Genomic DNA, 21165 nt, shown 5'->3' with positions numbered 1-21165 from the left:
GGGAATACCTAAAATGTATGTGTTTCACAGTTTTTAACTACTTTTATATGTGTTCTAGGGAAAGGGGGGTGATTTGAATTTTTAATCCTTTTTTTTTTGTTTTTAATATTTTTTTTTACTTTTTTTAAACTTTTTTTTTTGCATTTATTAGACCGCCTAGGGGTATTGACATGGGTGGGCGGTGTCGCAGATTGTCAGAGCGGTGGGGGTCGGCAAACATGGCTGCTCCAGAGCGTTAAAGAGAACCTCCTAGAGTATCGGTAAGGTGAGGGGCAAAGTGGTAAAGTATATGTATATGAGATTGTGTGGGGTTAGGGGCGAGGCTGAAGAGGGCAATATGAATTTTGTGGCTTGCTATGGTCCAAAGTGTGTGAGATTGCAGAGATGGTGGTGTGAGTTTGGGGTTTGTGGGGGTCCTGGGAAAAACGTATGTGCGCTATTGTGACGAAAAGTAGCCTATTGCGCAATGGGGTGTATTAACTATGTTTGTGGAAAATTTCAGCCAAATCGGTCGAGCGGGTTTTGCGTGATTGACTAACAAACATCCGAACACACAAACCCACAAACTTCCAAACTCACAAACTTTCACATTTATAATATTAATAGGATGTGACAAAATATAATTTTGTCCTTAATGTTTCTATCTTTATATCACACCCTCCGAATATAGATGCAATATGATGTCCCCCGATATCCAGCCAGGGGTAACGGGCCTGTAGGGGTCTCCCTAAATGATATCATTTAGCAGACCAGAGGGGACCAGTCGGACTAAGTGGTCAGCAGGCCGGCAATGCCTGAGATCTGGGTTGGTTTTGACCCTTAGGGACGTTGGCCTAGCCAGCCATGCCGCTCGCATCTAGTGATGTCACCCAGCTGGACCTGGTGATGTCACTGTTTAGGCCTATAGAGCCGATCCAGTTATCTCTATGGCTACAGTTGGATTTCACCCTAAAGTCCATGGAGTCCATGTGCAGGCCATCCCTCAGCAAATGTCTTTTACAGCTCTGGAGACAGGTGTGGAGGGAGGAGGACATGTCCTTTTATCTTAATGGCCGCCCTAACTCTTAGATCAATAACCATCAAAGTCAGATAAACAGTCCACGCCACTGTACACACTGATATAAAGGAGCCCTACATAAAGGAATCGGCCTCATTGACAACTGCTTATATTTACATTACCGCCTACCCATAGGCGACGTCCCATACAGGAGAATTCTCCATAACACTGCTAGGATCCTACAAGGGACAATCTCAGGACCCCCATAAGAGTACCAGACATATTGGTCCAGAACTATCCCCGTCATAGTGCCAGCAATATTACTGCATGTAAGTACCAGCCACAATGCCCCCATAGCAATGCCCGCCACATTACTCCATTACAATATTATCGTATCATCCACATTGTCCCCATAACAGTGCCAGCAATATTACTGAATGTAAGTATCAACCACGATGCCCCTATGACAATGCCCGCCACATTGCTCCATAACAATATTATCTGTAGTGCCCCCCATTATTCCATAGCAGAATCATCCTCAGTGCCCCATAACAGTGACAACATTACTCCATAAGTCTCAACCACAGTGCCCCCATAGCAATGCCCGCCACATTGCTCTAACAGTATCACCCACGGTGCCCCCATAACAGTGACAACCACATTGCTCCATAACAGTATCATCCATATTGCTCCCATAGCAATGCCCGCCACATTGCCCCATAACAATATTATCTGTAGTGCCCCCCATTATTCCATAGCAGTATCATCCACAGTGCCCCCATAACAGTGACAGAACATTCCCCCCAAGAGACTTAATATGACTCTTCTGAGTCCGGGTGGATTCTGGGTATTGTACAATGTGCATGTACTGTATATACGTCTATACACTGTCATACATTGTAAGTATCAGAGAACTCACCTGTTTCTCAAGTATCGCATAAAGTCAGGGTGCAGGATCTTAAAGTGCTCGGTTTTAAGTCCCTTGCCAAAAATCTTGGAAGGACTAAAGAGGAAAAAGAGAAGGTATTATTAATCTCTGGGTATCTGACGTGTGACACAGGAGCGCTGGGCTTTTGCCTATCTCTGGGTTGACATTGTTATTGGCATCAGTTCAAAGCTGTTTCATTGGAAACAGTCAGCAAGTTTGTTAACAGACATGTCCTAATACCTTGGTGGAACGATACACAATAGTAGAACATAATAGTAGATTACTGAATAACGGCTGCTCAAAACAGGTTGAAACGGGGCAATGTCAGCTCTGAAGCCTAAAGAATCGTGAATGCTGCTCCAGAGAATAACACCGGCTGTAACGCAGGATACGTCATGTAATGTATATTCAAATTTCCTACTTTGTGCTGTCTAATGGGAAGTCTAGTTGAAGATATTCGAAAAGACTTACTCTTTGCCCTTGTCTCTGCCTTGATCAATGGTGTTGTTGGTGAGAGCCGCCCGTACTAATAAATAGTCTCTGTTATGATCCGGTAAAATGAGGTAGCGAGTTTCCTGTGGAGATTTAGGTTTGTAGTTAGATATGTGACATAGACAATCCTTAAGGCTCCTCAGGGGCGGGGCTTAAAACATATTTCAAAGAGTAGAAAAGAGAGAATTTGTGTCATGCCCCACCCCTGAGGTTCAAAATAATAACAGTGTATTAGATCACAACCACAGACTGGCCCTAGGGGCAGTTTAATGATGCCCCATGGCACAGGACCAGGACTTTAGGCAGCAATTTTACACCATTACTGATCACTATTGCTTGAACAAGCTAGGGTAACGGGTTGACTAACTAAAATGCAGGGCACTATGTGGGGCAAAGTTCATCCCTTATCTCATGGATGGTGGACCCAACACTAAGTTGACTGCCAAAATTATGCTACCTATTCTGTCAACTTTGTTGTTGAGTGAATAGGACAACAGGGGTTACATGAAAAAATAATCCCATCTCACCCTCTTATTGGGGCTGCTCAAAGTCTTCTGGTCTAGTTGACCACAACGAGTCATTTTTGACTATTTTTGACAATCTGTTCATCAGTATGTGAGGTTTTTGGCAGGGGCGTGACTTTAAAGGGCTGTTTAAGATGCCATAGCCAAACCTTAGGTGACAATGCCATGCAGATTATATATATTTGGCCTTACCGGTGTTTGTGGCACTGACTTGAATCCGATTCCACGATAGGCTGCTAGTGAGTTCATCAGTGTATTGGTTGAGAATACAAAGAACGAGGTTCGGTTACCGACATCCTTCTCAAACCCCTTAGTAATGGCGCCATTCACCCTGCAAGGTAAGCCAACACATACAAGATGGTGAAGAAGCTTCTATCATGGTTTCCATGGTGGACTTTACTAGTGAAGATTTATACCTGAAGACATAGTCGTGAGAATCAATCTCTTGTCCCATTCCAGATCCATTTAAAATGCCACCGCCGCCCACCACAGCGCACCGAATACAAGGTGACTGCCCTCGCCAGGTGTCGAACATATAGGCATTGCCCGTGGAGTTCAACAGATTCATCGTCTCGTTGAGAACTGGAAGAACATACAAGAAAGCATTAGACAGGTGACCAGTTTCCATCAGTGTATCTACCGTGAACTTGGCTATGGCACATGGGTGGACCGTTGTGGGTACAAGTAAAGGTTTTAACTTCAAATTTCTCCTTTTGTTGCTTTATGTATCTTGGAATTACAGTTGGACTTTTAGAGTGGTGGACAGAATGGTCATTGGGATGTTCAATGACTAAACCAAGCTGTTCTCTTCACAACTCAACACTTTTTGGAAATTTTGTAACTATCCCAACTCATTACAAACTGGTTTGCTCATCTGGTCACTAAGTCTGTAAGTGAAATTTCTAATCTGATAGATGTGCCTCAACAAGTCTACTGAAATGGAAGCATTTAGAAGTAACTACAGCTTAGGCATGAAGGCATGGACCATGCAAACCAATAGATCAAGGCCACCAAGTGCCGAAGTGTGTTGCATAGGAAAACCACCAATCCTCTGTTACATCAGTTACTATAGAGATACAAAGTACCTCTGGAAGTCACATCAGCCCAAGAAAGGTGTGGCAGGAGCTTCATGAAATGGGTCTCCGTGGTGGAGTAGCCATATACAAGCCTAAGATCACCATGCTCAATGCCAGGTATTGGCTGGATATGTGTAAAACAAGTCATCGTTGGGCTCATTAGCAAAGGAAATATGGATGAATTTGGTTTTGGTGGATGCCCAAAAAGGAGCGATAATGGTATGGAGCTGATTTTCAGAGATTATCCCTACTTTCCAATGAAGGACAGTGGTCTTGTGTCTATATCTTGTTGGCTTGTTAGTTAGTATATCATCTGCCTCACTGAATGGTCAACCAAATGGTCTTTGTAGGCTTTAGAGAATCCCATATAGTGAATCATTTGCCTCATCGGATGGTCAACCAACTGGCTTTTGTAGACCTTGACGAATAAATTCAGATTATTGCCAATGGTTGTGACCATTGGTGGAACCAACCATCCATTAATCTGAATGCAATGAGCATACTTATAGTTTAGATGTCTATTTTGGACCATCTTGGTTACATTATGAGCACTTTATGAATCCAAGACTATAGACGGAGAACATGTAGGTTACTTTACAAACAAATAACTTACTGTCCCAGGCCACAACCATCCAGCCTTGAGCTCCATTGTAGATCTTAAGCCTTTCGTATTCCGACTCCTGCGCATGTTTCTTCCATTGCAAAACTGGTATCTTTTCCAAAAACATATCTTTGAATTCTTTGCTCTGGAGCTTATCCCTGGTGCGGTTTGGACATTTCTGTGGAGACATGAAGAACACATTGACTTAGTATAGAGGTTCTCCAAGGGTTCTTCAAAATTCTAAATGGTTGAAGGACTTCCTTCCGACACCCAGATAATTCTCTACTATTTATTCACTGGTTTCTTGATGACCTTTCCTAAACCTGAAAATATGGGCTGGCTAGACCAATGGGCTCCATGTTTCATAACCAACTGAAGCCTCATGGGGGTATAGGATTTAGGGGTTCCAATAAAGTAGAAGTGAGGCTCGGTAGAACAAGAAAGTCCAAAGTGTTCCGAACTTCTAAGTTTTTGAAGCTGTGGCTCATACAAGCCTGGGAGATTTCCATTGACCTTTGCTTGAGCTTTGAAGGCTGTTGTGACAACATCTGGTATTATGTGGTTGTCTAACTTTTTTATATCTCTTCCATTTCTCTTGCAGATTTTTTTTCCTGATTGTTTACGGGTATTTTGGCTAAGACCTCTCCATTGTGACATTCCAATACACCCAGGTATAACCAAATCTCCATGCTAAGCCAATATTTACAATGTCACAACTAGATCTTAAGACCTAACAACTTCAGCCATTCCCACCAATGACCCCAGTGTAGGAGTTTATTAGTCACTCGGGTACTCGGGGACTTGGGTATTTTCCAACTTTTACTCTTCAATCTAAAAATATCTTTCAACACCACTTACGGTATCAATGTTTCATTCCTTGTTTTGTGTCTTAAGTGTCCGATGACGTGAACAATTTCTTGAGCGATTCATGTCTACAGAAGAGAAACCCACTCAGTTCTTATCTTGAAGAACTTCTAATAAACCCAGAGGACTCTTCACTGGTAAAGTGAACAGATCCATTAGCAGAAGATAACATGCTTGCTGATGGTTTCTAGGTGGAAGATTGTATATATGATGAAAAAATATCTTTCACTGGAAACCACCAACAAACACAAGGCCTACTTTTATTGGATTGGTCAAGGGTACATATATTTATAATGGGAACGAGGGAGCAAACCCCTGCAGGACACTACTGGTATCGGCTTTTACATCCCGATCAATTCTTCTGCCCCTTAATACCTGCCATCAAGTAAGGATCCACATACACCTTAGATGGTTGGCCAGTCCTGCTAAAATTGGTAGGCTTGGCCAGCAATAATTTATGGAGGACCTTTCACCACTTCCTGAGAAACACATTTGCATATTCTTCCCATAATCCCCCACAGTGGAGCGAAAATAGCTTTATAAGACTCCACACACCTACATGGTGATCTCTCCCTAAGGAAGGACAATATCCCCATAATCACTTCCACCAACTCAAACACTTTTGTCCTTCAATAGGATCCTCTCCACTAATTCTGATGCAGTTGGAATATTTTCATTTCTTCCTCCCCGCCATTCCAGAGCAACGAGCATAGCTAGTTTCAGACTAGACTCCTTAATGTCAAATAGGCAGGAGCAGACCAGGAGGGTGACCCACAAATCCTACACTATCTGCCTCTGATTGTTATGAGTCACACCCCCTTGACTGTTCCTGCCTGACACCACCCACTTGACATTAGAGAGTCTAGTTTGCACATCAGTCACCAAAACTAACTGTGCTAACTTTTCTGAAATGTGAGGGCAAGAGAAAAAATTCCAATTGTGCCAGAAGCGATGGAAGGGCAACTATTAAAAGATGCTAAAAACTGGAGTTGGTGGTGGTGGTGAAAGGCACCACCAGGGACATCCCAACCTTGCTCCAGGGTTACCCCCTCCCTGGACCTCACTCGTCTTGTTATTATTCTAAAGCCTTCCACTATGGTCAAGGACTTCACAAACACCGATGGCTAATAACCAATCAAAAATTCACACCACGAAAAATAATCGACAGCTTTGACTTTCACAAATTTTTGACTTACTGAATTGACGTGCGTCTCATCGGTTGCGTACTTGTCCCCCAAGTAAAGGGTCATATTGACTTGACTCAGTTTGGTAGCATTTATTATGGATTCTGGCAGTGATGCATTCTGAGTTTTGGCGGTCACATTTAGTCTCTGGGTGGGCCCATTTTTCGATATCAGTGACTCGTTTATTGGCTTGATGGGCACCTTTTGAGATTTAATAGTCTTCTTTGTAGTCGTCCTATTGGTCATGGAGGGCTGTTTAACTTTTTCAGGTGGTTTTGGGGAGGGGGTTGTGGTGTTGACCTTAGGATGCCGAGGCTTTGTAGGAAATATATCCGTGTTCGGTATTTCTTCTATTTCTCTTGACCAGAAGTTTTCTTCTTTTATGTTGCTGTAAAAATGATGAAAGTGAAGTCAGGAAAGTTGGGAATGTTTTAGATAACTCTCCAAAATAGTGAGAAACACATGACAGATCTGGCTGTTCTCCAACAGCGTATGCTCAATGGTGTTAGGTAGCCCTTCCAGTTCTTCCTGACTCTGACCGGACCTTATGGTCAATTTATATCGAAATTCATTTTGTGACCACTGAAAGTTGGATCGCCATACTGTTACTTTAAGATGCCATCATTGATTTGGATGAACTTCCTACTTTACGTTACCCAAAATGTACCAATATTCTACTTTCCTGGGGTGGGCTTGAGCTTATATCCAGCAGCCAGTCTGAACAGGAAGAGCTACAGTGTAAAATGTGGAGGAACAACACAGCAAAGCTTCAGAGGAGGCAGAAGGTAGAATGGAGTCCTAGAGTTGTCCTACTGGAGGAATGCTAGATCATAGACATTACACATTATTCATGTGCCGATCCTGATAAGTGCATACTAATGTACATGGGGGCTAACAAGAACTGCGCCAGTTCTCACACTTGAGTTACAACAGGGAGTGGTTACAAAAAATGTCCCTCACTCTAGACGTAGCAGAACATTCGGCTGATTCATTGGAATGAAAATTATGTAATGCTTCATTTCTCCTGCGGAGGAGCTGTAGAAGAACTGAACGCCATCTGCCAGGTCATAACTGATCCCTATGATTGCGACATCTTGTCTATATTCATTTAGACGGCCGAAAGTCAACTAATGTTTTCCTGTTGTAGACAACGGCGCCCACATTTCTGGTTGTTCTTCCTTTTCATACCTGCCCAGCCGGCAGGTTCGCTTTCGAAGATACGCAAGTGTTCAGGGTCCTTGGAGCTAGGATGAGGTGAACCACATTCCTTAGATAATGACAGATTAAAGTGTCATCGCCCTACCCATGTTCACCTGTGCCCTTGCTTCCCTATTAACCATCATAATACAATGCCTAAAGTGTCTAGTTGATTTCACACTTCAGCAGTTGAACTCCACCGTTAATCCCTATATAAACTCCAGAGCTGCATTCAGAATTCTGCAGGCTTCTAATCTGAAATCTTCCATGTTATGCCTCATACACACAACTGTAGTGTAATACCTATTTGTTTGATGGACCCATATATGGCCCCATACACACAGATGTCTTTTTCAGATATGGTCAAAGACAAAAAAGAAGAGACACCGAGCAACTCATAGTATAGTAAGTAGATTAAACAGGTAGAGAAAGGGGATATATATATCTCGCCTTGGGATGTTGTGAGGACGGTCACAACTCCTATATAAGCATGGGGACCACTTATGCAGAGGGCCCCCTCTCTGGGTGAAAAACAGCTGCTGACTTTCCTGACTAGACGTTCCTTCATTACGGCGCTCAAAAAAAGTACACCATGCGCATGCGTGATCCTTCGGGTTAGACGCATGCGCATGGTGTACTTTTTTTGAGCGCTGTAACGAACGACGCCATCTCTAGTTGTGAATATGTTCAACGTTGGGCTGTTTTCCCAGCACTCACGGGGGTTTTGTAGACAATCCCCCTACGTCAACTTACCGATAAATAGTTTGCCTCCCGGTGGGTCAGTACACATTTGGCCCAAAAGCGGAGGTAAGTTTAGACTTCCGGTCAGATGTACACCAGGTAAGGCAACAATGTTGCTACATGGCTCCCGTCTGTCACAGTAACAGGTCGGGTCCTGCGATCTCGCGACACAGGAGACGGCCTGCTACTAATAAGGTACAACCAGGCCCAGGGGCAAATTTGGTGGAATTATAGGTTGTATTGCCCACAATCAGTGTGGACTCTGATCGCTGGCATTAGCTCCTTGTCTCTGCTGTACATTACAGCGGAGACCCGTTAGCTATGGTGACCGCTTTGCAGCAGAGTGGCCCAGCATGCACTGTAATAGCACAGTGGATGCCGGGAAAGGTTTGTGTCGCGGCTTTGTTGCAATAAATCTTAACCTTTATTCCATGTGTACATCCAGTTAAAATCATGAAAGAAACATTCCATGATGTGCAAAGGTACAACTTACGCGTTTCTTAGATATTATCCACTTACTCATAGCTGCTGATCTTAACATGCGCAGGCTCTTTTAAAGCTAAAATCAAATCCTCACCTTCTAATCCCTGACTACACGCCATGAACTAACTCCTAACTAACCACAGACAAGGTATTGGGACGAGTACACACATAAAACAAGCATGAGAAGAAAATGCTAATACAATGGCACAACAAATACTTATGATAATGTCAGGCATAAAAACCTGATATACAACCATGATCTCATGAATACATGCAAAGGATATGTAAACTATTGTCAAAGGTATTAAACAGGATCAAATGCAATTAAAGTAGGTTTCCACATACCCTAAGGGAATCCTCCGTCAATCTGAAAACCTACCGTGATCTGGAAGCGACTCCAAAATCAATGTGTGATCACAGCTATGTACTGGCAAAAGCAAAAACGAAAACGACCTCCACTATAAGGCTAAGGCCTCACGGGACGATACGCAGCTTTAAAGAGCTGCGGGAAAAACGGGACGGAAACGCATCACGGTTCTTCCCGCAGCGCTTTGAACAGAAAGTTCACAGAGTTTTCCTCCGTGGACTTTCTATTGCAACCTTACCCCCGCCTGTATTTACCCACTTCTACAATCACCGCAGACGAAGTCGCGGGTACCAGCTAGTATTTATTATATACTAGCATCTTCCCACAACGTCGTCTGCGGGTTGGTGTTGGTGCTGAACCGCTTATATTTAGCCAATAGCTATGGGGCATAATACTGTGTGCAGGGGCCACTATGGGACATAATACTGTGTGCAGGGGCCACTATGGGGCATAATACTGTGTGCAGGGGCCACTATGGGACATAATACTGTGTGCAGGGGCCACTATGGGACATAATACTGTGTGCAGGGGCCACTATGGGACATAATACTGTGTGCAGGGGCCACTATGGGGCATAATACTGTGTGCAGGGGCCACTATGGGGCATAATACTGTGTGCAGGGGCCACTATGGGGGCATAATACTGTGTGCAGGGGCCACTATGGGGGCATAATACTGTGTGCAGGGGCCACTATGGGGCCATAATACTGTGTACTGGGGCCACTATGGGGCCATAATACTGTGTGCAGGGGCCACTATGGGACATAATACTGTGTGCAGGGGCCACTATGGGGTATAATACTGTGTGCAGGGGCCACTATGGGGCCATAATACTGTGTACTGGGGCCACTATGGGGCCATAATACTGTGTACAGGGGCCACTATGGGGTATAATACTGTGTGCAGGGGCCACTATGGGACATAATACTGTGTGCAGGGGCCACTATGGGGGATAATACTGTGTGCAGGGGCCACTATGGGGCATAATACTGTGTGCAGGGGCCACTATGGGGTATAATACTGTGTGCGGGGGGCACTATGGGACATAATACTGTGTGCAGGAGCCACTATGGGGCATAATACTGTGTGCAGGGGCCACTATGGGACATAATACTGTGTGCAGGGGCCACTATGGGACATAATACTGTGTGCAGGGGCTACTATGGGACATAATACTGTGTGCAGGGGCTACTATGGGACATAATACTGTGTGCAGGGACCACTATGGCGTATAATACTGTGTGGAGGAATGCAACAGGGGAGGGGATCGGTTGGTAGGGGTCTTTGATGTCGGTCGGGGAGGGGGGGGGGCATGTCAAAAGTTCACCACGGGCCCCCACAATTCCTAGTTACTCCACTGTGCGCACCCGAATGACAGAAACCTGAATGCTAGTGTGAACCTAGCGTAAGAGAATGGTTGGGCCAGGTTTCTCATTTGCGAAATTTGTCAGAATTTCCACCATTTTTGGTGAATCCCGTATGTGCATAAAATGATTGACCCCATACAGTGGGCAATGGATGCCATTGCAAAGTACAACTTGTCCTACAAAAAATAAGCCCCGATAAAGCTATGTGAATGGTAAAAAAAAAAAAAAAAAAGTTGTGGTTTGTGGAAGACTGATAGTGAAAAAACGAAAGCGCAAAAAATGGAAATTGGCCACCTGTGGAAGGGGTTATCGTATTCTGCCGTATAAAGCGACAGCGACTACTCAGTACTGAGACCTGACATCAAAACAGCTGATACATGTGAATACAACCTAAAGTGATAAAACCTTACGCAATAGCGAGCTGATAATCAGGACAACGTTCAACCGCCATCCTTACTGGTATCAATGTGCTGCGATAGACGTAAAATACGATAACACATGACACATGTCCGCCTTAAAGGAGAACAACCATATCTTTAACGACCTTATTTCTACTCACAGATATCAATGATTGACGTTACAAAGGTGATCTTCACTTCTCATGCTACTGTGATAACACTTCCTGGCATTTCTTAGGCACTCCATTGACTCCATTGATTGAGTAAGATGTATCATTTACCATCGCAGAAATACAATCACTGACTCCTGCCAGACCATAGACAATTATCAGGGAGTCGACTTGTAGTCGTAGTCAGAGGTTTGTAGCACCAATCCCACAGCCCTGGCTATAGCTGTGACCTGACAACAACTCTAGTGTCTCTGCTGTGGTCAGCGATGGCCGGTCACATGCCCATGTCATGGCGCTATAGCTGGAGGACAGGACGGGGGTCCAGCAAGGTAAGGATGACTTCTAGGACTATTAGGCAACATTTTTTAGTGGTTTTCCATTTTTTACACGGCTGGGCAGCTCAAGTCATAGATAAGGTGAAAGAAAAAAGATATTGCAAAGATAGATAGATAGATAGATAGATAGATAGATAGATAGATAGATAGATAGATAGATAGATAGATAGATAGGAGATAGAGAGAGATAGGAGATAGATAGATAGATAGATAGATAGATAGATAGATAGATAGATAGATAGATAGATAGATAGATAGATAGATAGATAGATAGGAGATAGAGAGAGATAGGAGATAGATAGATAGATAGATAGATAGATAGATAGATAGATAGATAGAGAGAGATAGGAGATAGATAGATAGATAGATAGATAGATAGATAGATAGATAGATAGATAGATAGGAGATAGAGAGAGATAGGAGATAGATAGATAGATAGATAGATAGATAGATAGATAGATAGATAGATAGGAGATAGAGAGAGATAGGAGATAGATAGATAGATAGATAGATAGATAGATAGATAGATAGGAGATAGAGAGAGATAGGAGATAGATAGATAGATAGATAGATAGATAGATAGATAGATAGATAGATAGATAGGAGATAGAGAGATAGATAGATAGATAGATAGATAGAGAGAGATAGGAGATAGATAGATAGATAGATAGATAGATAGATAGATAGATAGATAGATAGATAGAGATAGGAGATAGATAGATAGATAGATAGATAGATAGATAGATAGATAGGAGATAGATAGATAGATAGATAGATAGATAGATAGATAGATAGATAGATAGATAGATAGATAGGAGACAGATAGAGGATGATAAATAGATGTTCCATAGACTTGTACTAATGTTTTCTTAGGGAAGGTTCCTGTTTGTATGGGGCTAATAGCACAGATGGTCTATGACTCTGCCGTATCTTCTAGATATCACTATTACTTGGCTCCGTGTAGGTGTGATGGCCACCGCCGGTCCCATCTGTTCCACCACTGTGTGCACTAATGGCCCTGGATTAGTGAGCTCTTCTCCTTAAGTACACTAAGACATAGCTGACATTCCTCCCTGAGGATATGCTCTCTGCTCATTCTCTGTCTTATAAGTTATGATAACCATCTTACACTCACACCTGTATTTCTATATGGTCAGAAGAGATTTAAAGGCTCTGTATTTCCAGTATTTAGGCAGTAGTTCGTTAGGTGTGTGGGGGATTTATTTGGCAGGTGTTTTTTTAGGATCTGATCCAATAATATGTGATGCTACTCAATGCCAGTGTTGTCCTGAAGCAACATCTTGACAGGCGGACCCCCATCTTGTTCATGAAGCAATCCCTTTTAGAGTAGGAGCAGAAAGTGGCTGCAGAAAACATGTCTCCCTCTGGAGGACCCAACAGTCCATTGATTTCAATAGGCAACATGTAATACTTCATTTCACCAGTGGTGGTGCTGCAGGGAAACCGAGCACTTGCAGATTAGAGCCGATCAATAGGATCACTATAAGAATGTCAGAAGTAGACAACCCCTTTATATAAAGTCAGACCTTATACCTTTCAATGGACTGTCCCTTTAAATAAGAGACAGTTCTATAGAAATATTATGACGGAATATTCCTATAGTATGGCATGAAAGTGACCATGTGCTTTGTTATCTGAGGTAGTTGTCACGCTTGTGCCATTGTGAGGACCCGCAGCGACCCTGGAAGACGCCTTAGAAGTGCGAGCGAGGAGATCCCAAGACGTAGGGCCACAATAACGCCATTGATGGATATATAATGAGAGCCATTGACATTGTGATCTCTCTCACCCTCCTCCATCTCTATGTGGCCTCCTACTACACATTCATGGAATGCCATAAATAAATGACGCCATCTTGGCACATTAAATACTCTGTGCTGCTGTTATTCAATAGCAAATGTATCTTTGTATATTACCGTGACTCCCTTTAGCGACAGGAACAGTCTAATAATAAATGATGGTGCAGGATTATCGATCGCCCCACAGAGATATACATATAATACACATATAATACACACATATAACTGCAGACACTTATTTGCACACTTATCTAACCACACATATAGACAAATACATAAATTCTAAGTACACAAGTGCGCTAACACTATTATCACACAATGGCGAGGACACATTTATTTTGGCACAGCAAAGAGTCATCATAAGTCTCTTCCTTTATCTATTATAGTTTCCCCGTTGTCCACTTCCCAAAAGTCACAATTTATGAGCAGTATATAACTAATTCCGTGTTTACTCATGTAATACACACCTTTGTACATGTTTGAGATAGTGCCAACATGGTTTATACCAGAACAATCCTTTGCTATTTGCCATTGGAGAGTTACACATCCAGAGCCCAGCGAGACCTGAGCCTTTGTTACCCAAGATTACACAGAAGAAACTGATATGGTTTATAATAGACCCAAATAATCCATAATACACACACGTATATAAAATACACCCACATAATCCATAATACACACACACACACATATAATACACGCATAATCTATAATACGCACAGTTACATATATAATATATATATAAAATAAATTTCCCCAATGTGGAACTATTAAAGGATTATCTTATTTTATATAATACACCCATATAATCCATAATACACAGATAATCTATAATACGCAAAATCACACATATAATACACACACACAATCCATAATTCACACACGTATAATACATACATAATCTATAATACGCACAGTTACATATATAATATATAATACACCCATATAATCCATAATACACACAGTTACACATATAACACACAGATATTCTGATTACACACATGTATTATCACTAAGGAACATACAAAATTATATACAGAGAAAACAACCATGCAGATGTATACCGAAGACTGACACACGATATACACATATGCAGTATAGTACAGACATATAAGACACATATACACATTTATAATACACTCACATAAACTTTATATACACAGCTAATCACACAGACACATAGATACAAAGAAAGGAGCAGCGAGATAACGTATCTATACACATAGTATACTCACATACTGTACAATGAAACATACACTGGGTATATACAAAGACATAGATATACACATCGTATAGAATGCATATAGGTAATACACAGATACATTAACAATACACACATATATACCTCATATGTACAGTGGGGCAAAAAAGTATTTAGTCAGTCACCAATAGTGCAAGTTCCACCACTTAAAAAGATGAGAGGCGTCTGTAATTTACATCATAGGTAGACCTCAACTATGAGAGACAAAATGAGAAAACAAATCCAGAAAATCACATTGTCTGATTTTGTAAGAATTTATTTGCAAATTATGGTGGAAAATAAGTATTTGGTCACTTACAAACAATCAAGATTTCTGGCTCTCACAGACCTGTAACTTCTTCTTTAAGAGTCTCCTCTTTCCTCCACTCATTACCTGTAGTAATGGCACCTGTTTAAACTTGTTATCAGTATAAAAAGACACCTGTGCACACCCTCAAACAGTCAGACTCCAAATTCCACTATGGTGAAGACCAAAGAGCTGTCAAAGGACACCAGAAACAAAATTGTAGCCCTGCACCAGGCTGGGAAGACTGAATCTGCAATAGGCAACCAGCTTGGATTGAAGAAATCAACTGTGGGAGCAATAATTAGAAAATGGAAGACATACAAGACCACTGATAATCTCCCTCGATCTGGGGCTCCACACAAAATCTCACCCCGTGGGGTCAAAATGATCACAAGAACGGTGAGCAAAAATCCCAGAACCACGCGGGGGGACCTAGTGAATGAACTGCAGAGAGCTGGGACCAATGTAACAAAGCCTACCATCAGTAACACACTACGCCGCCAGGGACTCAGATCCTGCAGTGCCAGACGTGTCCCACTGCTTAAGCCAGTGCATGTCCGGGCCCGTCTGAAGTTTGCTAGAGAGCATTTGGATGATCCAGAAGAGTATTGGGAGAATGTCCTATGGTCTGATGAAACCAAACTGGAACTGTTTGGTAGAAACACCACTTTTCGTGTTTGGAGGAAAAAGAATACTGAGTTGCATCCATCAAACACCATACCTACTGTAAAGCATGGGGGTGGAAACATCATGCTTTGGGGATGTTTCTCTGCAAAGGGGCCAGGACGACTGATCCGGGTACATGAAAGAATGAATGGGGCCATGTATCGTGAGATTTTGAGTGCAAACCTCCTTCCATCAGCAAGGGCATTGAAGATGAAACGTGGCTGGGTCTTTCAACATGACAATGATCCAAAGCACACCGCCAGGGCAACGAAGGAGTGGCTTTGTAAGAAGCATTTCAAGGTCCTGGAGTGGCCTAGCCAGTCTCCAGATCTCAACCCTATAGAAAACCTTTGGAGGGAGTTGAAAGTCCGTGTTGCCAAGCGACAGCCCCAAAACATCACTGCTCTAGAGGAGATCTGCATGGAGGAATGGGCCAACATACCAACAACAGTGTGTACCAACCTTGTGAAGACTTACAGAAAACGTTTGACCTCTGTCATTGCCAACAAAGGAGAGAGAACAAAGTATTGAGATGAAATTTTGTTACTGACCAAATACTTATTTTCCACCATAATTTGCAAATAAATTCTTACAAAATCAGACAATGTGATTTTCAGGATTTGTTTTCTCATTTTGTCTCTCATAGTTGAGGTCTACCTATGATGTAAATTACAGACGCCTCTCATCTTTTTAAGTGGTGGAACTTGCACTATTGGTGACTGACTAAATACTTTTTTGCCCCACTGTACATACAAGTTATAAACACAAGGTGCACAAATACAATACAGATATAATGTACAAAGGCAAAGGCGTAATAGTCACATAATATATACTGTATAAAGAGAATATACCTGTATAATACTCACATATACATTACTCACAGATAGGCACATATATAATCACACCTACACAACATACAGTATACACAACCAGTCACATTTTTGCATAGTTTATATAGGCTGACAAGAGGCCATTGTTATGTTCGACCTCGTAGATTGTGAGTCCTATACGGGACAGTGACTGTCAATGTCTATAAAGTGCTGCGGTATAGGATGGCGCTATATAAGTAAGCATAATACATAAATAAAACCTTTCGGCTTGTTTTATCCTAGAGTACAACTACTACTATCACATATATACACACATATACACACATATACACACATATACACATATATACACATACTAGCTGGTACCCGCGACTTCGTCTGCGGTGATTGTAGCAGTGGGTATATACAGGCGCGGGTAAGGTTTTCGGACTGTGTATAAGGTATGGGATATGAAATGTAACTGTGTATCTTGTTTTTGCTGTAATTCAGAGAATCCGTGAGACTTTTGTGTTGCAGTTACTTTGTATTAGAGCTGCTATATATACAGTGTTGTGAGAAACTTTACATAGTGACTTTGGGACAGAAGTATTTGAAGTTAACCCTTTCCGGCCGATGGCATTTTTTGATTTTCATTTTGACTCCCCTCCTTCTAAACCCCATAACTTTTTTATTTCTCCGCTCCCAGAGCCATATGAGGTCTTAATTTTTCCTGGGACAAATTTTTCTTCATGATGCCACCATTATTTATTCTATATAATGTACTGGGAAGCAGGGAAAAAATTCAGAATGGGGTGGATTTGAAGAAAAAATGCATTTCTGCGACTTTCTTACGGGCTTTGGTTTTATGGCGTTCACTGTGCAACCAAAATGACATGTCCCCTGTATTCTGTGTTTCGTTACGATGCCGGGGATACCAAATTTATATGGTTTTATTTACATTTTGACCCCTTAAAAAAAGGCAAAACTGTGTGAATTTTTTTTTTTTTTTTTTTTTTTAAAAGTCACCATATTCCGACAGCCGTAACTTTTTTATACGTGCGTGTACGGGGATGTATAGGGCGTCTTTTTTTGCGGGGTCGGGTGTACTTTTTAGTTCTACCATTTTTGGGAAATGTTATTGCTTTGATCACTTTTCATTCAAATTTTAATCAGAATCAAAACAGTGAAAAAATGGCGGTTTGGCACTTTTGACCATTTTTCCCGCTACGGCGTTTACCGAACAGGAAAAATATTTGTATAGCTTTGTAGAGCGGGCGATTTTGGACGCGGGGATACCTAACATGTATGTGTTTCACAGTTTTTAAGTACTTTTATATGTGTTCTAGGGAAAGGTGGGTGATTTGAATTTTTAATATTTTTTATTTGTTTTTTATATTTTTTTCCTTTTTTTTTAATTTTTTTTTGCATTTATTAGACCGCCTAGGGGTATTGACATGGGTGGGTGGTGTCGCGGATTGTCAGAGCGGTGGGGGTCAGCAAACATGGCTGCTCCGGAGCGTTAAAGAGCGCCTACTGGAGTATCGGTAAGGTGAGGGGCAAAGTGGTAAAGTATATGTATATGTGATTGTGTGGGGTTAGGGGCGAGGCTGTAGAGGGTAATATGAAATTTGTGGCTTGCTATGGTCCAAACTGTGTGAGATTGCAGAGATGGTGGTGTGAGTTTGGGTTTTGTGGGGGTCCTGGCACAAACGTATGTGCGATATTGTGACGAAAAATAGCCTATTGCGCAATCGGGTGTAGTGACTATGTTTGTGGAAAATTTCAGCCAAATCGGTCAAGCGGGTTTTGCGTGATTGAGGAACAAACATCCGAACATCCAAACTCACAAACTTTCACATTTATAATATTAATAGGATACACACATATACATATATACACACATGTGAGCGCACTGATAACCACATATATACATACAAACACACGTGTACACATGCATACAATGGGGCAGAAAAACTGTCCTAGTTACTAATATTAACCAATCACAGCGCAGCTTTCATGTTTCAGACGCGCTGTAAGACATGAGAGCCGCGCTCTGATTGGTTGCTAGGGGTAACTAGCTAGCTAAACTAGCTTTATTAGCATTACCAAAGAATAAAACATTTGGTGTTGCCAAAGCAAAAAAAAAAAGGGGGGTTGGGGGTTTGAGTGTCCTTAGGGTCTCGTCGTTCTTGTTTGGGGCGTGTGGGTATCGGTGGGTATGGGGTAAACAGGTGATGGGGGGGGTTAATAGTCTCTGGGGGGTTTGATAGTCCGTGCGTCTCATCTTCCTCTTGTTTGGTGACAGCTGGACACACAGACATCACCTCAGACCTCGGCACGTCTTGGATCGCTGTACAGACATTACTCGCCTCATCCTCTTGCCGTTATTACTTCTCCACAGACACAATTTACAATCCGTAGAATCACAGTCCTGCATTTCCTTGTTGCCTCCCATAACAATTCTAACACAGTCCTATAGGGTACGTAGGGTCCTTACCTCATATAGTCGCTGGCCCACGTTGGCGATTCGTTCCGAACCCTCTGGTCCATGTGGGATACAAGTAATCCTAGCAGGGAGACCAGGCAGAGGACCAGGAGGATCTTCCTGAGGGACTTGGAGTGGAGCGCCCTATAGGGGATCATCTTCACCCATTTGCCCATTTTTTCAGTGTTTGTTGAGATTTTTGGAGGGGTATGCCATATGAAGATGTAGGCGCTGCTCGGGGCACGTGTGCCAACTTGGTGCGAAGATAGTGTAAAGTTTCCTCAGTCCTCTTTGCAGTCGTGTATGGCGGGTCCTAACATGAGTGTGCGAGTAGTGTGTAAGGACGTTCTGCTGTACTCAGCCTCTTGTGTCAGACACTATGTATAACACATGAAGGCGGTCACTCCCATGGCGAATTTTAGGGCAGGCTGTTATCTGCTTACAGCAGGGTGATTGAGACGCTCAATCATTAACTCATTACTCACCGCAGTTGTCAGAGCTCAGCACATTTATAGTTAAATCTGTCATGTGGAAAATGCAGCTGGACCTGCCGGTGGCGGCTATAGAGAAGACTGATATGTACAATAGAAAAGAAAGAAGATAGAAGGCAAAGAAGACGCTCAACATCTCCAAATTACACACAGAATTACATATACAATAAGATAATAAGATAGACGGATAGCAACACAGGAATGTTCCCACAAGAGATCAGCACGAAAAATGGGGAATCACATCTCCTGGTAGTAAAGTATATCCTATCCTACTAATATTATATATTATATTATTATTATTATTATTATTATAGGTGTGTTTGGATGTTTGTTCCTCAATCACGCAAAAACGGCTGAACGGATTTGCATGAAATTTGCCGCATACATAGGTAGGAACCCCGATTAAAACATAGGCTACTTTTTATCCCGGTAAATGACGTCACAACACGACCGCAGTGAAGGATTTAAGTTCACACAACAATAAGGACCTGTGATGACGTCATCACAGGTCCTTGAACCATTCACAGTTAGGATCTTGCTAGGCAGTGGGCGGAGCTACACACTATTTTGTGGGCGGAGCTATATAGAATGAAGCTGGACAGTGTGAAAGCTGAAGAAAATGGAGCCTCATAGAAAATCAGGAGACTACAGAACATGCAGGCTGTGTGTGGGCAAGAGGACTATATCGGATGTAGAGTTTCAGTGAGTACGACGGGGAATGTGTTGTTCTGCCTCTGATGGGGGAGAACTTTGGAACATTTCAGCAACATCCGTTCAGCCCTTTGTAACACAGAAGCTGCTCAGTCAGTCCCATAACCAAACCCCTGTAATCACAATTGCCCGATGTAGCAGAGTTTAGGCAGCGCTGTAGCACACCTCTATAGGCTCTGCATATACAAACATGTACATACAGCTGGGTATCCTATGCATATGCAGCGATGTATCAGAGCTGAGACACGGGAGCAGGCTGATCGAACTGTGGCAAATTTCTGCAACATCCATTCAACCATTTCCAACACAGAAGCTGCTCAGAAACTGACATAAGAACACCCCTATGTCACGGGATGGTTAGAGTCTATACTATAGGCCATGTGTAATATATATTTGGTGTGGAATGTATTCTCTAACCTGTTATATACATCAATGTGTAGTTGGCTGTTTAGGGTCTAGTGTGTTAGCACATTGTATGCAAATACCTCTAACTAGTGAGGACAATGGGTGGAGATAATCTGATCGGTGTCTCCAAGAAGATGTTGGATGGTGCATTGTCCATAGTAGACAGGGAGTCTGCTCTCCTTGGTATAGGTGAGGGGGGAAGGATCTGTGACTCAGCCCTTCCCACCCACAGATATAGGTGTAACAGTCTTAGTATATAGTTGTAGCTTGCAGTTAGTATGTGTTAGCCAGCCTGTGGACAGCTCTGTAGAGAGCCAGGATTTAGTTACAGGACCAAGTTGCCAAAGCTATCATTGGATTGTGACTTCTGTGGACTTATTGTTATTACGGTTGATGTGACCGCCGCCGGCTACTAACTTTGTGGATTACAATAAATTGCTGTTGTCTCCCGACCTCTTGCGTCCCTGTTGATTCAAAAGACCATCCGGAGGAAGACGTATACCTTTG

At 42.4% G+C, this 21165-nt stretch overlaps 1 protein-coding gene across 1 annotated transcript in view; it reads right to left on the bottom strand.

The window, feature by feature from the left end:
* LOC142210278 (alpha-N-acetylgalactosaminide alpha-2,6-sialyltransferase 2-like) overlaps nt 1-19388 on the bottom strand; it is a 34456-nt gene extending 15068 nt beyond the window's left edge. Inside the window, exons 1-7 of the mRNA XM_075279341.1 lie at nt 19064-19388; nt 6679-7054; nt 4631-4796; nt 3358-3523; nt 3134-3272; nt 2397-2500; nt 1917-2000 (exon numbers count right to left, since the gene is read on the bottom strand). Of these exons, the coding sequence (XP_075135442.1) occupies nt 1917-2000; nt 2397-2500; nt 3134-3272; nt 3358-3523; nt 4631-4796; nt 6679-7054; nt 19064-19227 (1199 nt within the window). The 5' untranslated portion in view covers nt 19228-19388. The remainder of the gene's footprint in view (nt 1-1916; nt 2001-2396; nt 2501-3133; nt 3273-3357; nt 3524-4630; nt 4797-6678; nt 7055-19063) is intronic.
* Nucleotides 19389-21165: the final 1777 nt, after the last annotated feature.

This window comes from Leptodactylus fuscus, chromosome 6, assembly GCF_031893055.1.
Source record: "Leptodactylus fuscus isolate aLepFus1 chromosome 6, aLepFus1.hap2, whole genome shotgun sequence".
NCBI classification, from domain to species: Eukaryota; Metazoa; Chordata; class Amphibia; order Anura; family Leptodactylidae; genus Leptodactylus; species Leptodactylus fuscus.
Note: the sequence above shows the minus strand (reverse complement) of the source record. Positions and strands in the feature narration are given on the sequence as shown.